The sequence below is a fragment of the Acomys minous genome (genome assembly GCF_964271855.1).
Source record: "Acomys minous genome assembly, chromosome: 3".
In the NCBI taxonomy this organism is placed as follows: Eukaryota; Metazoa; Chordata; class Mammalia; order Rodentia; family Muridae; genus Acomys; species Acomys minous.
In genome coordinates, this window is record NC_140485.1 from 20,286,189 (window position 1) to 20,303,766 (window position 17,578).

The following is a 17,578-nucleotide window of genomic DNA, read 5'->3' on the forward strand; positions in this document are numbered from 1 at the left end:
ATTAATTTATTCATATTACATCTAAATTGTTAGCCCTTCCCTTGTATCCTCCTATTCCTCCCTCCCTCCTGCTTCCCCCCTTCTCCCCTCCCCTATGTCTGTGATTGAGGGAGACCTCCTCCCCCTATAAATGCTCTTAGAGTATCGAGTCTCCTCTTAGTAACTTGCTGTCCTTCCTCTGAGTGCCGCCAGGCCTCCCCATCCAGGGGACATGGTCAGAAAAGGGGCACCAGAGTTTGTGAGAGTCAGATCTCACTCTCCACTCAATGGTGGAGAATATCCTGTTCATCAGCTAGGTCTGCAAAAAGAGACAAACGGTATATACTCACTTATATTGAGACACTAGTCCAAGGGATATGTCCCATGAAAAACTTTACTTACCAGGAAAGTGGGTCAGAGGAGAGGACATCCTATTGAGACTTTAGGTGAGAGTAGCATGGAAGAATGGGGAAATAGAAGGATCCAGAGGGTCCTGGAAACCTACAAGAACTTTATGACAGGCGGATCTGGGTCCTGGGGTCCTCCTCAAACTAAGGCACCAGCCAAGGAGAATATAGGCAGTAAACTTCGAACCCCTAGCCAGGTCTTTAGTAATGCTGGGGATAGAACCTGGGACCTCATGGATGCCAGGCCAGCACTTTACCATCTAAGCCATGTCCCCAGCCCCTTATATCCTTTGTCTGTTGCTAATATGTCTGTGTGGCAGTTTGTTTTAGCAGACTCAGTCACCTGACCTTCAGGGGGGAAGACTGAACTTCCTCCCAATGAGCAAAGACATGTGCAGTTCTATTTATCAGGCTGACTGAGGGGTCAGGGGTTTTGTCTAAGTCACTACTTTCCCCTTTTTAGACGCACATCCCTTTCTCAGACGGCAAAACTCAAAAGTGGAAGAAGTAGATATTAACTTCCTTTATGTAATTTATTCCTTAACATCAAACTCTTCTAACTTAAAGGTATCACAAGTTTGTTATTTTTTTTTTTTAAAGTCACATTTATTGAAGCAATCTCATATAAAATGGAAACTACTTTGCCATCTCAATCCTGCAACATAGCCTCTTTTTACAGTCTGGGGCCCTTAGAGCTTTCATCTTTAGAGGCTCCAAGCTGTTATAAGTAAACAAGCTGTTAAAGTCAGTGGAGGAAGACCCCCTGTGCTTTCTCCTTACTCCTGATGGACTAGCAGACAACTGATCTCCATGTGCGACTGCCCAGAAGTTGCCTGAATGACTTGACTTCTAGCACCTTCTTAGATAATCTCCTGGCATTAAGATTTGCTCCCTCAGTCCAATCGGAGAAAACAAGGCACTTGCCCAAAAAGCAGAGCAGCAGAGAGGCTCAGAGCTAATGGGGAGACAGTAGCCTGAGCTGAGGCCACTGTACACTGCTTTCTCCCAGGAAAATGGGGGATGGCAGAACTGGTGTCCCCAGGGCCACTCTTAGGAATAAAGTAGTTACCTATTACCATGTGTGGCTCAGCAAACTGTGTTAGCTATCACTTTATTATTTTCTCCTTTTGTGATGAGCTATCAAAACTCCACTGCTGCCTAGAACTTGAGAAGTGCTGACTTTTTAGGGTTGGTACCAAGGGCCAGGCCTCTCTTTGTGGCTGGTGAGATGTGAACTGTATAACTTTGGGGTGCTGCAGTGGTGCCGTCCATGTGTGTAAATGGCCCCTGCAGTTGAGCAATGCATAATCCTCAGTATGGATAAAGGGAGTAGGTATACAAAACAGAAGCAGTCTCAGACTCTGGACCCAAGGGTCAGGATAGTAGTACAATATATTTTTTTATTTTCTTTTTGGACAGGGTCTCATGTAACTCAGTCCGGCCTCAAACTTGACCTGCTGCTGAGGATGACATGCCTGCATCCACCTCCCAAGTGCTGGGATAACAGGCACGGGCCATCACACCCAGTTTATGTGGTACTGGAGGATCTTGTACTCCAGGCAAGCACTCAGCCGCCTGAGTCCAATCCCTAGCCTTCAAAATACATCTTAAGCTGCCACTTTCCCACTCCTCAGCTATTTTGGCATTCTATAGAAAGCCCCTTTCTTGCCCTCTGTAGTTTGCACAGAAGGAGAATCCTGTTGGAATTATTGCCGGCGGCCTGACAGTGGGAAGATGGGATCAGACAAAAAGGAGTTTTATAACAAGCCTTAACCACAGTCAGGACTTCAAGGAAGCCAAGGCAAAGAGGGCCTGTTGGACGGCTTCCCTTTTGGAGACAACCATTGAAGAGCTATAGCAAACACCCACATCAGCGGCTTCAAGCGCTCCCTATTCAGCTCATGTGGAAAAGTGGGCTGCCTCTGGCTGTGACTTGGGTGAATGCATAAGAAATCACACCCTACCCGCCTCTCCCAAGGGTGTTCTATTGCATGGACTGGATGAGCGGGCTGTGGGAAATGTGACTTTTCATTCATAGCACATGCTACTAAGCAAGCAGCCTTGGATACACGGCCTCTTGCTAGCTTTAGAGAGGTGAACACCTCTGCCCAGAGCCTTTGTGTTTCCAGTCGCCACTTAGCCCTTGACTAGAACCCAAATGATGGCTTCTTAAATCAGAGATTTTTGTCATCATCACCCCCGCCTCCTGCCCCACCCAGTGCTCAGTATAGGGACAGACCTGTGGGAAATGGTGAGCAATAGTTAATGGTCCAGTGGCTAAACTGGTTGGGTATGATGTCCACTTTCCATGTGGGTTTGTTTTGTTTTCCTGAACACATTTGTCTGTGGCTTTTTCAGAGTCTCTAGGCGCATCCTCAGAGTCCCTCGTGGTGCATGGTCTGGCGCTGACACACTGTGAACATCTATGGACCACAGGCGTGAGATCTCACAGCATTCTAAAGAGTGGTCAGGGAAGACAGGCGGGCCAGGCATCAACGCTGCCTTGGCTGGGAGAACAAGGATGGGACTGTCGCCATGCCTCTGGAGCAGGCGTCTGGCACCCACACAGCTGCAGTGGCTCAGACTCTCAGGGACTTTGTGAAGGCTCAAGATTGTTCAGGAACTGCGATGCCAGCGAACCATCTATATTCTGCAAGATGAACTAATGCAATTCACAATTAAGCCTAGGAATCTTGAGCCAGCACAGCGTGGTGAGGGCTGTGGGCAGGGAAGCTCAATGGTTAGTCGGCAGCTCTGCACTCAGAGAGGTGAATCCCACCTACTCTGCTAATGCCTTCACATTCAGGATGGTCTCTAACCTCTCTGGAACCCAGAGGAGAAGAGGACCATCGAGGCGAAAGTTGAGATGCCCTCTCTGCCTGAGATGGTGGTCATGGGCTTTCCTCTGAACTCTGACCTGGCAGTCCTGTGGAGGAGCAGTTTCGGAGGCTTTGGGGACACAAGCCTAAGAATAATCATTGACATCCATCAGGGACAGTGTGTAGGGAATGACCACGCCATCAAAAGACAGTGTGTAGGAAGTGACCACGCTGTGGCAAAGTACCTGGCAGCCACGAATCCCAGGGGAAGTGTGCTTTGGGCTCTCTGCTCTTGGGGAATCTTGCTGAGCAGGACAGCAGCCCTGTAGGGCAAAGGGTCCTGGTTAGTGAGCCTGTTCTTTATTCTTCACCCTTGGGTGTTATTTGTGTACCATCGGTCTGACTCACAGGATCACCAGGGCTCCTGGGCCAGATGGTGTACTAAGACTGAGCCTGAAGTACCAGGCGAAGGGGGCTGAAGTGGCCTGCTCTTTCTACTCGTTCTTAGCTGCACGCTCGAGAATCGAGTCAATGTCAGGAAGCCGAAAGGAGGTTTCCGGTGCCGTGACTTACCATAGAGCCCCTAGGTGCTCTTTGCTGTCTATTCCATAGGTGGGCAGGGCCAGATGCAGCATGATTGGGTCATGGGATGCTTTGCCCCGGCATGCTGTGTTTTCCTTTCAGCCCTGTGGCCTCTCTATGGTATTATGGGCTATTCTGGTGTTTCCAAGAAGGCCTCCTCCTGGAACACACAGCCTGCATATCCAATACTCCTGCCTTCCTCAGGAGAAGGAGGCAGATACTGGCCCACCAAGGTCCTATTCTGTAGGCACCCCCAAGTTATGGAGCTGGGTTGCTTCCTTGGTTTTCTTTAAAAAAAAAAAGGAGGCAAAAAATTTCTACTTGGTATAGTTTGGCTTTATGCAAACGGAAAGAATTCTGGATTAAAAGAGGGTTGACAGTTAACAGAACGGGGCTGGTGACGTAGCCCCGGTGGTTAGAGAGCGAGCCTCGCCTGAGTTTGTGCTCCACCACTGCATACTGGAAGCACATGTCTGTAATCCCAGCACTTAGGAGGGGGAGGCAGGAGGATCAGAAGTTCAAGGTTCCCCTGGGCTAGATACTGAGAGTCTCTGAGACCCCAGCCTTGAGATGTATGAGACACTGCCTCAAAAACGGAGGAGGGGAAAAATACAACCTTCAATCAGAGATCACTTGGCCTGACCAGTCCTAAACTGAACATAATAATCATTAACTTCAGCAGAGAGACTGCCCTCAGACCGCTGGAAAACCTTAAAGAGGCTGTTTGAGAGATTAAAGACTCCAGGGGCTGTGCTTCTGTGTAATCAGTACGGCCCCTGACCTTGAGTCAGCAGGGGGCAGGGGAAATGGGAGTAGGGGTTGATAGCTTGGAAAGAGGGGAGGGAGTAAGTGGCCAGTGGTCACACATGCTAACAAGAGCTCACAGCTGGGGCTCAACAGGAGGCAAAAAGCTCAGGGGTAGCCAAAGCCCAGCGCTCCCCAGTGCGAAGAAAGTAAAATAGCCCGTGAGACATGCTGTTGGCCAGGCCATGTCAGATGACCAATGCACCCCAACTTTAACACTTAAACAACAGATAAACAACCACTCTGAGGCCTATGGGATTATTTGGAGGCAGAGCTCCATGGATTCGTTGGCAGGTCACCCACTGCGACCTCAGGCCGGCTTTCTGGGGTTAGTGGGATGAAAAGTTGGTCTGGAAGGACAGACAGGGACCCCAGTCCACCAGGCAGGCCACTGAGTCTCGTGGAGGGTCTGAAGGGTCCCAAATCTCTGACCAAAGTATAAAGAAGTTACCAGGATGACAACCTCACCACCCTTACCTCACACATTCCTTTTGGCTAACAGGGAGGGAAAAAGAGAAACATTTTCACTCTTTGGCCCAGAGTGTCTCCACCATGCCTTTTTGTTGTTGTTTGTCTGTTTTGTTTTGTTTTGTTTTGTTTGTTTTTTTTTTTTTTAGTTTTTCAAGACAGGGTTTCTCTGGCCTGGACTCGCTTTATAGACCAGGCTGGCCTTGAACTCCCAGAAATCTGCCTGCCCCTGCCTCCCAAGTGCTGGGATTACAGGTGTGCATCACAGCGCCCGGCAGCCTCTTAGTTTTTAACATAAGTGTTTGGCTCCTTCTGAGCAGAAGTCCTTTGTTGTTGTGGGCTTTCCAAGCAGGCCCTAACCCCTAGGTGCTCTCTGTAGAGGGGTACCAGTGTAACTGGAAAGGACCTTCTAGACTCTTCCTGCAACCTTTCACCATCCTCTCTAACCTTCCTAGCATGTTTTCAACCCTGGCAGAACACCGGAGTCTTCCAAGGAAGATTTAAACAACTGTTATGCCTGAGGTACAGTTTGGGCACCAGGATTTTGGTGAAACTCTCCTCTGGTGATTTTTCCTGATTAACAGGCTTGGACAATCTCTAGGGAATGCATGTGGCAACTGCAGTCACCCCCACCCCCTTGGGAAGCCCAGGTTTGACTCGGTGTCCCTCGGGAGCTGGAGGGAGGGGTGATAAGAGCAGCATCTCAGAGGCAAGGTCTGGCCTTGAAGCCGCCATGACGTGGAGCGGTTCCATCCGTCTCCAGCTGGCAGGGCCCAGTGCTGGAGATAAACGCTGCAGTATCCGCCGGCGTGCGCAGACGAATGCCAGGGAGTCTTTACCACAGCACCGACATCACCTGATCTGCCTTGTTTCGGTTGCAACTAGTCATGCCTAGACTAGAGATGCTAAACATATGGAAGCAATTCTGCTGACTTAGCCTCTTCAGCGCCTCACAACGAAACGTGAACACACAGTGTTTATTTAACCAAGGGTTTCCGTCCTTTCCCCCCTGGCAGCGGCCGACTGCCCCAGAAAGACTTTGAAGCAATTCTTTCTGGCCACAGGCATGAAGCGTGGTTCTCTCTCACCAAGGGGGGGAGGGGGTAGAGAAGTCTGGAGTTGATTGCCTCAAAGGCCCAGAGGTGGGTTCCCAAAACTTAGGAGACGCTCTCAGACCCCCAACTTCAGTGCCTCTCCAAAGCTGGTTCCCAAACCTGTACTGTACTGCAGACCACCGGAACCTGAATTCCTCTTATTAAAAAAAAAATCTTTTAAGGAAGATAAGTATTTCCTTATAAAATGCCACATTCCAGAAGGCTAAAATCTGAGCAAGAATAATTTGTTCCAGTCCTTCGTACGTGACAGAGAGCAAAGTATCTACTTCAAATGAACTTTTGCCCACTTTCTGTAGTAAGTATAGTTAAGTACCCTGGCCACTGCATGTAAAACAAACATTTAAAACAACAACAACAAACACTCTGAAAGAGCTGAGGCACTCAAAATGAGAGAAACCAGAAAGTTGTGTGGTGGCTGCCAAGGGGTAGGGGTGGGGGTGGGGGTGGGGGTGGGGGTGGGTTACTTAGTGGTGTGGGGTTACAGTTTTTGATGGCTGATCATGGCTGTCAACTTAACTACATCTGGAATCAACTAAAACCCAAGCAACCGGGCACACCTGTAAAGGATTTTCTTGATTGGCTCATTTGAGAGGAGAAGACCCATCTCAAATCTGAGCCATGCCTTCTAGAGACAGCCTACGTCAAAGGGCATGGAGAAGACGGCTCTTTGCCTACTTGCCCTCACTGCACACGAATATTCAGGTGAACACTCATTAAAAAAAAATTAAACCCAAAATAAAAATGAATATTTAAAAAAAATATTGTCCCTTTTACATGGTGGGGCCCTCACGGCTGGATCTGCACAGCCATGAAAAAGGGATGGGCGCTTCTTATGTCTTACTCTTCTTTTCTTTCTTGTTGTTCATCTACAGGCCCTTGCTAGAGAGCCCCTCACTGCAGCTGGTTCTGAGGGGACAAGGAGGAAGGTCCAAATGAGAATCCTGAAGGGGCCGACTCAGCCATAGTGACAAGCTAGCTACCCCCTGCCCTGAGGAGGGCCGACTAGTCTAGAGCAGCCTTGGGAAGCAACAGCTCGGCCCGGGTGTTCTACCACTGCCACCAACCGAGCAGAGACACAGAACGGCACTGTTTGGAAAGACTGCTTTTAACCACAGCTCAGCATTTCAACTTTTGAATATGTGTCTATGTTCTTGGGGAGACATATGAACGTTGGGGGCTATCTTAACTCGTGTGGTGGTTTTGTCATATTTGCCATAACGCATCAAGTTCCACACTTTAAAAAAAAATCTGTGTATCTAGGGCCTGAAGAGATGGCTCAGCGGTTAAGCAGCCTTGCAGAGGATCCAGGCATGTGTTCCCTGTACCCACATGGCAGCTTACAACTTCCCGTGACTCTAGTTTGAGGAGATCTGACACCCGCTTCAGGCTTCTTAGGGACCAGACATTCATGTGCAGACATACATACAGGCAAAATACCCACATATATAAAATGGTTTTTTTAAAATGTAAGGCTAGTTTAATACCAGCACTCAGGAGGCAGAGGCAGAGGCAGCTGGATCTGTTTGAATTCGAGGCCAGTTTGGTTTACAGAGTGAGTTCTAGGACAGCCAGGGTTACAGAGGAAAAACCCTGTCTTGAAAACCAAAAGCAAAACCAAACAAAACAAAGAAAAAAAAAATCTGTACATTTTAGTAAAGCAAATTAAACATCCTTGAAGTAAAGATTAAGAAAAGGTGTTCAGCCGGGCATGGTAGCGCACGCCATTAATCCCAGCACTTGGGAGGCAGAGGCAGGGGAATATCTGGGAGTTCAAGGACAGCCTGGTCTACAAAGAGAATCCAGGTCAGCCAAGGCTACACAGAGAGACCCTGTCTCAAAAAAACAAAAACAAAAACAAAAAACAAAAAAAAGAAAGAAAGAAAGAAAGAAAAATTGTTCATATCCACATCGATTATAACAGAAAAAAAATAGGAAAACCTAAATACCTATTAAGAAATAACTAGATTGGGGCTAAAGAAATGGCTCAGCAGTTAATAATTCATACTGCTCTGGCAGAGCACCCAAATTTGGTTCCCAGCATCCACATCTGGTGTAGTGTGGTATAGGATGAAGCTTTACCCTCATCCATCTTCCTACAGGTCCTAAAAACCATGGTAGCCAACCCAGAGTTCTCACTGTGGCCTAAGGCCTGCCCCTTTCCTTGGATATGTACAAATACCTTAGTCCTAAATTTATAGCCAGGTTCCAACACATTTCCTCCTGGAAGGTAGGAAAGGGCTCCCCAGCCTTCCCCAAGTATCAGACTTCAGACACACTGGCTCTATGGAGTGTAATGAGAGGGGGTGACTTAAAATGGCCAGACAGGGCAGGCCATACCCCCAAAGACCAAGTCCAGAGAGGTCTTGGGCTGACCAGGGCAACTGGGTTCTGAAAAGATTTTGTAGATGGGTTTAAATCTCATCTTCTTAGCTGGACAAGTGGTGGCATATATGGGGGCACAGGCAGGCAGATCTCTGAGTTCAAGGCCAGCTTGGTCTACAGAGCAAGTTCCGGAACAGCCAGGGCTATAAAACAAAACCAGAAAAAAAAACCCAAAACTATTTTAGCCAGGTGGTGGTGGCATATGCCTTTAATCCCAGCACTTGGAAGGCAGAGGCAGACAGATCTCTGTGAATTTGAGGCCAGCATGGTCTACAAAGTGAGTCCAGGACAGCCAAGGCTACACAGAGAAACCCTTTCTCGAAAAACCAAAACCAAACCAAACAAAATCAAACCAAACCAATCCACCAACAACAACAACAAAAACAAAAACAAAAAAAAACCAGGCTCTGCAGCAGTCACCTTTTTCCTTATCCTTCAGCCAAAGTACTTAGATGGCTTGCATTTTATTGTACATAGCATATTTGGTTTTCTTTCCAGATATAAAATAGTGCCCTAATACTAAGAACAGACTTTTAAACTTAGTATCAGTCTCTCCCAGATCCTGAAACTTCTGTTGTTTTCTCTAGAGGGCATGAATCCACCCCGTCTACTCCAGGTAGATGTAGTGTCCTTCCTGGTACCCAGAACCCAAGAGCACATCTCCTAGCACATTTGACAGGTTTGTTCAGGGAAGTCTAGACTTCCCAGAAAGACAACTCTAAGTTTCTAGCCTATTCTATTTCTCCAGATAGAGCTGGAGGGGCTGTTTACCTGGGGGCACAGGCAGCCAGGATGGAGGCTGGAGGGGCTGTTTCCCTGGGGGCACAGGCAGCCAGGATGGAAGCCACCAATACAGAAGAGCCAACTGAGTGATTCCTGTTGTAAGTCACACTCTGCCCTGCATCTCTGTCTCATCATTGCATAATAGATACCGACTGCTGTTCCCATCCAGAATCCCAGCCGGGGCTCAGAGCACTGGGTCCAGTTTCAAGAAAGTGTTCCATCACCTTCGCCTTCAAGGGCTGGAGAGATGGCTCAGTGGTTAGGAGCACTGGCTGCTCTTCCAGAGGACCCAGGTTCAATTCCCAGCACCCACATTGCCACTCACAACTGTCTGTAACTCCTTTTCCAGGGGATCTGGTGCCCTCACACAGACACACAGGCAGGCAGAATACCAGTGTACATGAAATAAAAATAAATAGAAATTTTTTTTTATTTAAAAAGAAAGAAATGTGTTCTGCCCAGACTTATCTACCTGCTCTGTCTACTGACAAATGGCCACAGCACAACAACATAGGTGTCCCTGCAAGACAAAATCTAACTCAATAGGGGAACCACATCTTAGGCTCCCAAACTGGTTTGTTGTTGTTGTTGTTGTTATTGTTGTTGTTAACTAGATTTAAATCCCACGAGCTTCCTTTTAATTCTGCCCTGAAACATTAAAAGAACATTAGTTTCCTCTACCAGTTCCAAGTCACGTGGAGAATTGTCCAAGTGCTTGCAGGGCGGGTTCCACTTCCTGTGTGCCAGAGAGGCTGAGGCCCATTCACAGCAAAACTGGAACACCAGCCACCAGACACAAGAGGCAGTGGGGAAGCCATGAATATTCATCACCTCCCAGAGAGTTCCTTCAACAGTGAGAAAGCCAACTTCAACTAGCTGTCTGTTCTAGTATTTTCCACAAAGACAGCCTGTTCTTACTTGTGAAACCCCCTCATCAAAGCCGTAAAGAAGGCCAGCCTGCCCGGCCTAGCTTTAACTAGCAGCCCTGAAGGCTTAAGATAGCAAAGCAACACTTTCTCCAAAACAAACAAGGCTTTCCTTTGTGTATCTAATGAGGTGAGTATGGCTAAAGATCCTACACTGCTTAGAGGCCCTGGATGTTGAGGTAATTAGAGCTTGCAAGAGCCAGAAGCTTCAGGTGCCCAACCCATGGCCAGTTGGCTGAAATGTGGCTGAGGGTATTAGTTATGAGTGCAGCTCAACACAAAAATTGTAAACTTACTTCAGACATTATGGGGTGTGTGTGTCGGGGGTGGGGGGTTGTTTGTTTGTTTGATAAACTGATCGTAGGCTTTTTGAGAGTGAACCTTGCAGGTGTTGTAATGTCAAAAGGTTAGGTGTGTCTGCCAGAAAGGGGATCTACATCAGAGAGTGCTTGCCTAACCATACACCTGAGGCCCGTGAGCTGTGGACAGCCCCTCCAGAGGGGAAGTGAACAGGGTACTAACCCTGTGTGGATCACATCATGCTGGCCTAGATGGCCCCTCTGCAGAGACCGGCTGAGAGAAATGCTGGAAGGCTCTAAGCACAAAGAGAAACGTAGACACATCCAACGAATTGCCAGAAAAACCCATTGCTGAGCTAATAAAATGGGCTTTCTCCAAAAAACAAATCAGTCGAACATCTCGGTTTTAGAGTTTTAGATGTGTGTGTGTGACCTTGACCCCCGCAAAAGCCAACACCTCTGCGTTTGCTTTTCTTCTTGCCTCTGCCACCTCAAGACTCTGACCACGGAGTGAAATGACTGTAGACGAACAGCAAGAAGGAAACTCACATACTTTGGAGGTAAGCGTAGATTTCTTTAAGAGGTTGTCAACCCATAATCCCCCTTGCTCCTTCACTAAGACACTGCAGCCTGAGGAGATGCCTGAGATAAGGCTGCCTGGGACTTCAAGTATCCACACATCCACTGGGTCCCCCCAACTGACAGAGGCCAGGGGAAGGGGAGCAACAGGCTCCCACCTGCCCAAAGTGCGGTTGAAACTGATTGTAGGGTCTCAACAAAACCAGCTCTCTTGCTTTGGTACAGGACTTTCCACCTAGCACAAGCCAGGGGACAGACCCCCAAACCAAGCAAACAGCAACAAAAACTAGAGGCAGCAACTGAGAACACCCTAGGCTGCCAAGCGTCTCCGTACTCTTATTCCATAGAAGGAGACTGCAGAGGGAAATGGATCCATCCTGCCAGAGTGCATCTTCAGCAATTCAGCGGCAGACAGGAGAGCAGGCACGACGAAGGCATAACCACAGAGTATACACACTTACCCAAGGACAGGGGTTAATGAATACACAGTATGAGAGAGAAAGAGAGGTTGAGTTTTCCTTCCTGGCTAGCAGAGGTCTTGGATGGCACCTGCCATCAAGTGGGAAGCAAGAAGGCACCCGGGAACTACCATCCTCCTTACTCCCCACACTCGAATCTACATTCAGACCCTCATAGCTGCATAGAATTAACAGTGCTCATTTTCTTGTGGAGGCCACCAAAGGAAAGGAAAGACCCAGATGAGGTCACTTAAAAAGCTGGAACCAAGCCGGGGTGGTGGTGGTAGTGCACGCCTTTAATCCCAGCACTTGGGAGGCAGAGGCAGGAGGATCTCTGTGAGTTAAAGACCAGCCTGGTCTACAGATCAAGTCTAGGACAGCCAAGGCTACACAGAGAAACCCTGTGTTGAAAAAAAAAAGCCAGAACCAAAACAAATAAAAAAACAAAACAAAACTAAACAAAGCCACACCCTCTCTGGCATAGAGCTACATAGGAAGAATGGAGCCAGAATGGATGTCCTTTTTATGCCTTCCTGTGAGGCACACGTGACAGGAAGATAATTCCTGTGCCAAGTCAAGCCTCTACTTCACAAGGAAGGGAGGGGGAAGAGGTTGGTAGTGCCGGTCTCTCCTGGGAAAGTCTGCTCCTGGTTGGGTTTTGCTGGCAGAACTACCGGCAAGCCAAATCCTAAATGGCTGCAGCAAAAGACTTAGGCGCTCTGAGCAACCATCTTACAGCCTCTTCAAACCACTGCGAGAAAGGAGGGTAGCCCCAGACCTGCCTTCATATCATCCTCTTTTTTTTTTTTTAAAGACAGGTTCTAAAGTAATGTAGCTCAGGTTGATGTGTAGCCAAGGATGACCTTGAACTTCTGACCTTCTGGCCTACACCTCAGACTTCAGAGATTATAGGTAAACACCAGCACCTGTGTGTGTGTGTGTGTGTGTGTGTGTGTGTGTGTGTGTGTGTGTGTGGTTTTTAACTTATTTGAGAAGTCCACGTATGTATATAATGTATTTTGATGATATCTATCACCCTACTTCCTTCCTTAATTCCTCCCCGATCCCCCTCCCAATTTCATGTCATTTTCTAGATTTATGTTTTACAACTCGCTGAGTCTAATTAGTGCTGTGGGGGCCACATTCGGAGAGGACCACCCATTAGAACCTGGGCAACTGAGAGCCATGCTCCTAAAGAAAACGGACCCCCTCTGCAGCAGCCATCACCTACCACCCGCTCTCCAGGCAGAAGTGAGGCCTGGTGAGCCACTCCCCATACCTGATTTATGCAGTGCTGGGGGCTGAAACCAGGGCAGTGTGCGCGCCAGACAAGCCCTCTACCGGGGGAACTACATTTGAACCTCTGCCCTCACAGTTCAAGGTTTTTTTTTTTTACTTAAGAAGCATTCCAGTAAGAAGAAGAGATGAGGAAGGAGGAAAAGGAGGAGGAGGAAGAGGAGGAGGAGGAGGAGGAAGAGAAGTCATCCCACTCGACACCTTGTGTCTAGGAAAGACAGCTACCCACCCCAAATGTGAATGCAGAAGTACAGAGGCGAACCGTGGGTGATTATAGCGCTAACCGTTGCGTATTGACGATGTGCTGCTAGCTCGGGTCACCTTTTCCTGCATATCTTACTTCGCTTTTCTGTTGCTGTGATAAAATGCTGACCAAATTCAACCTGGGAAGGAAAGGGTTTATCTGCCTTGCAGGCACAGTCAGTCGGCTGGTGGAGGGCGGCCAGGACAGGAGCCTGACAGCAGGAGTTGCAGGAGTTGCAGCAGAACCACTGAGGAACGCTGCCCACCAGCTTGCCCCGCGTGGTGCGCTCAGCTACCTTTCCTAGACAGCCCAGGCCCACCTAGGCAGGAATGGTTCCACCAGCAGTGGTCTGGACCCTTCTTCATCAACTAGCAATTAAGGAAATACCCCAACAGACAGACGCAGAGAGGAGGCTGCTCCTCAGCTGAGCTCCCTTGATCCCAGGTATGTTTTGGTTTGCGTCAAGTTGACAAAAACTAACTATAACACAATTGTTCTCTGAAATGTGTCCCACTGTACCAAAATCAGGGGCCCACAGAGGTCAGCCCTGTATTTCCTCCCTGTAGCTGGGGTCTAACCCAATGTGTTTTGAGTTATGATGAAACTCTGGATAATCATCCACATTTCAAGAGCAATGCACTCCTGGTCAAGGAGCTGTTAAAATCATGGGTTAAAAAAATTTTTTTTAACCAGCTTTTAGGACTGGAAAGATTGCTCAGCAGTTAAGGGTATGCACTCTTCTTGCAAAAAAACAAACAAACAAACAATAACAACAAAAACCCAGACCACTCACGCTAATGGTTTCCAACTTCCCGAAACTCCAGTTAGATGCGATTAACCACTCTCTTCTGCCCTCCTTAGGCACTAGGCATGCAGACAAAGCATTCATAGACACACACACACACACACACACACACACACACACACACACAAAATCAAATATACTTTAAAAAATTTGCTCAGTGCTAGGAAGGTGACACAGAGGGGACCAGAGCAGTAGCAACAAGGGGAAAATGGCTAGAACAGTGTCAAACAAGGAGTCAGAGGTCCCGTGAGGAAGCCATTGGAGGATGTCTCACTTGGGGACAACACAATAGGATTTGTCACAGACTATCTCATTCTGGCTGTTGTGTGGGGAGTGTTGTGGTACCTGAGTGTTCAGTGTCCCAGCTCATCTTTCCTACCTGGCAATCTGCTCTGACTCAACAGCTCTCTATCCAGAAATATCTAGAGAGTCTTCCAAGAAGTGAGTGTTAAAAACATAATTTTGAGCTGGAAAGATGGTTCAGTGGTTAAGAGAACTGACTGCTCTTCCAGAGGACCCGTGTTCAATCCCTAGCACCCACATGGTGGCTCAGAACCACCTGTAACTCTGTTTCCAGGGGATCCAGCGCCCTCTTCTGGTCTCCTTGGGAACCGTGCATTTGCATGATGCTCAGACACATACAAGCAAAATACCCATACTGATAAAATAATTTTTTTAATTAAAGCATAATTTTGTTCATTTAAAAATGGCTATAGCCTGGGGTGGTGGTGCATGCCTTTACTCCCAGCACTCGGGAGGCAGAGGCAGGTGAGTGTCTGTGAGTTCAAGGCCAGCCTGTCCAGGACAGCCAAGGCCACACAGAGAAACCCTGTCTAGAAGAAACAAAAACAAAAACAAACAAAACAACAAAAAGGCTATATTTTGCTTGCTACCTTAAAGAACTTTACAAAATTCATGCATTCATTTATTCACATAAACCCTGCTTACTTCCAAAAAAGCAACACAGGTCACTATAAAAAGTGGCTATAAACCAACCATTCAGCGTTCTCCTTGGGAAATTATTTATAATATGTTGGAATATCTGTTTTCAGTTTAAGAACTCAACCATTTAAAAAGCCCAGCTTGCTCTCAAGGTTCACACATCTTAGAACTAAGTCATCAGACTGGCTTCACTTTTATGCACTTTGGAACTTCTCCTTCTCCATCTTCCTCCTTCCTTGGCCCTCCCTAGAGACACCAAATGCCCCTTATGTGGCTCTGTGCCCCCACCTCCAATCAGGGACTGAGCAGAGAGGGAGCACTGGACAGCCTGAAACTGTTTGTTTGGTTTTATTCTCTCAGTAGCGCCAATTCAGATAGAAGAAAAACTGAGAAGCTTACATTCTTCTTTAGAGGGCATGTTAAGACTTTCTATGGCTATGCCAGGCATGGTGGCACATGCAAAGGCAGGTGAATCTCTGTGAGTTTGAGGGCAGCCTGGTCTACAAAGCGAGTCCAGGACAGCCAAGGCTACACAGAGAAACCCTGTCACAAACAAACAAACAAACAAACAAACAAACAAGACTTTCTATGGTTACCTAACTAAGTCTGACAGTTACAAAACCTTAGAAAATAAAGCATAGATTTAAAAAATATCAAACAGAAGCTTTGGTTCCTCTCACTTTCCCCCTGCTTACCACATTCACAGCCTCCAAAGCTCTGTATGGCCTGCCAGCACCAGTAGCAAAACACGCCCGGCTTGCGGCAGATTATTAAGAATAGACCTGGCAGAAAGCTGAGGAATTTTTGAGGACTCATTTATGAAGAATAGAGCGGGCTCAGTTCTTTGCTTCTTTTTGGCTCTTGGTATTTGTTGCAAATTGTCTTGTTGCCTCAAACTACAAATTGCTTATGTAATTTAGCGTCCAAGAAGAGAACTGTTCAAGAAATGTGCATCTGGGCAAATGAACTTTGAAAGGAAAAACAAGGTTTGTAGCTAGACTTCATAAAAAACTGAACTTTCCGGGTGTTCTTAAGAGACAATCTTGGACAACCAGATTCAAGATCAAAAGAGGCCAAACCACATTCTGAATGGAAACTGATCCTTTAAGGGCAGAGGCAGTACCTGAGATGTGCTCGTTTATTTACTAGTCTTCCAATCCCTCCGGCTTCCACTTTTTTTTTTCATTCCTCCAGCTTCTTCACAAAGTGCCTTAACGTCATCTGTTGGGGGAACCTGCCTTACTTGTTTGCGCTAATCAATCCATCTTGTCATACTGAACCGCTTGTGAGAAAACTTAAGCAAGTCTGAGATGAACCTACGCTACCCAAACACAACAGATTCTGCTACACAGTAATAACGGTGAAAGAACTGTGTTGTGCCTCTTTGTTTTTTCCAGGCCTCTGCACTCACAGGGTATCCTTGCAAAGGAGGGCCGGCCCACGCAATGTTTACCAGAGGCCAGGGAGAAGCCAGAACCACTCTTTCCCTGACGGGACACCCAGCCTCAGTGCAACGCCACCTGAGCGGGGACATCCAACTCCGACAGCTGCTTACTGGTTCCGGCGTGGATTGCCTTGGGAGCCAGGGTCTGCGACTGGACTCACAGAAATCCCGCCAAAGCGCGGCCAGGCCAGTAGACAGTGTTGAGGGGAAAGTTCTTGGAGCGTGCCATACCAGACCTGAGTCTTGAGTTCCTTTACAGGCTCAAAATCGGGTGCTCCCAGAGCGCCCCGCCAGGCTCGAGGTCCTTTTCTGTGGTGGCAGGGAGCCCTCAGAGCCCTCCGGTGCCGGTCCCACTAGGATGTGCAGCCCTTGACCAGTCTAAGGATCCCCCTAGAACCCCCGACGGCTCGCTGGGGTGAGCAGCAGCTCTCCGGGACCCTGCCGCCCCGCACTCACCTCCTCTCCGGAGCAGGGGTAGCAGCAGCAGCCCCAGCAGCAGTGGGGCCAGAACCATCGCGGGGCCGCGGATCTGGAAGTTCTTTCCGGACAGATGCACTAACCCACCAATGTCTGGAATTCGCCAGTGGCCGCCAAGCCCACAGGCGTAGCGCCACAGTCCCGGCTGCCCGGGCAGCAGGCGCCGGAGTGGCAGCGCCACGGAGGATCACAGGCGTCGTAGATTAGAAGAGGCGGGCCCGGGGCTCAGGCCCGGGGCGGGGCCAGCAGGTTGGGGTGGGCAAGGGCGGGAAGGAGGGAGGGCAAAGAGAGGAGAAGGAGGGAACTGGAGGAGGGGATCCGGGAGGGGCAGACCTGGGCAGAGAGCCTTTGGGAAGGTGAACTTGGGTCAACTCCCGCAGGTTATCCCCCTCCCGCCTCCCCCCCCCCCCGCCCCCGCCAGAGGGTGTGGGAAGACTGGAAGTTAAGAGCTGGAGAAGGAAAGAGAGAAAGAAGAGAGCAAGGGAAGGCTGGACGGGCCGAAAGCTGAGAGGAAGGGGAGGGGGCTAAGAAAGAGAAAGAACTGGAGAAGACAGCATTTTTGGCCACCGGGCAGCTTGGGAGCCTCACTCAGTAGGAGTAGGTGGGAGGGCTTGGAACCGAGAGAGGTAGAGTTTAGTAGAGGATACAGGATGCAGCTCCCCAGACCTTTGAGGGTTAGTGTGTTCAGCTGCCTTGGGATGGTAGCGACCCCGCAGTCCAGCCTCTACTGGCTTGGGAGGTCCTGGCAGCAGAGCTCCAGCGGCTGTGG

The 17,578-nt window shown here is 48.5% G+C and overlaps 1 protein-coding gene across 1 annotated transcript in view; it reads right to left on the reverse strand.

The window, feature by feature from the left end:
• The window catches only part of MERTK (MER proto-oncogene, tyrosine kinase), a 96,220-nt gene extending 79,218 nt beyond the window's left edge, over nt 1–17,002 (reverse strand). Inside the window, exon 1 of the mRNA XM_084777615.1 lies at nt 16,789–17,002. Within this exon, the coding sequence (XP_084633741.1) occupies nt 16,789–16,846 (58 nt within the window). The 5' untranslated portion in view covers nt 16,847–17,002. The remainder of the gene's footprint in view (nt 1–16,788) is intronic.
• Nucleotides 17,003–17,578: the final 576 nt, after the last annotated feature.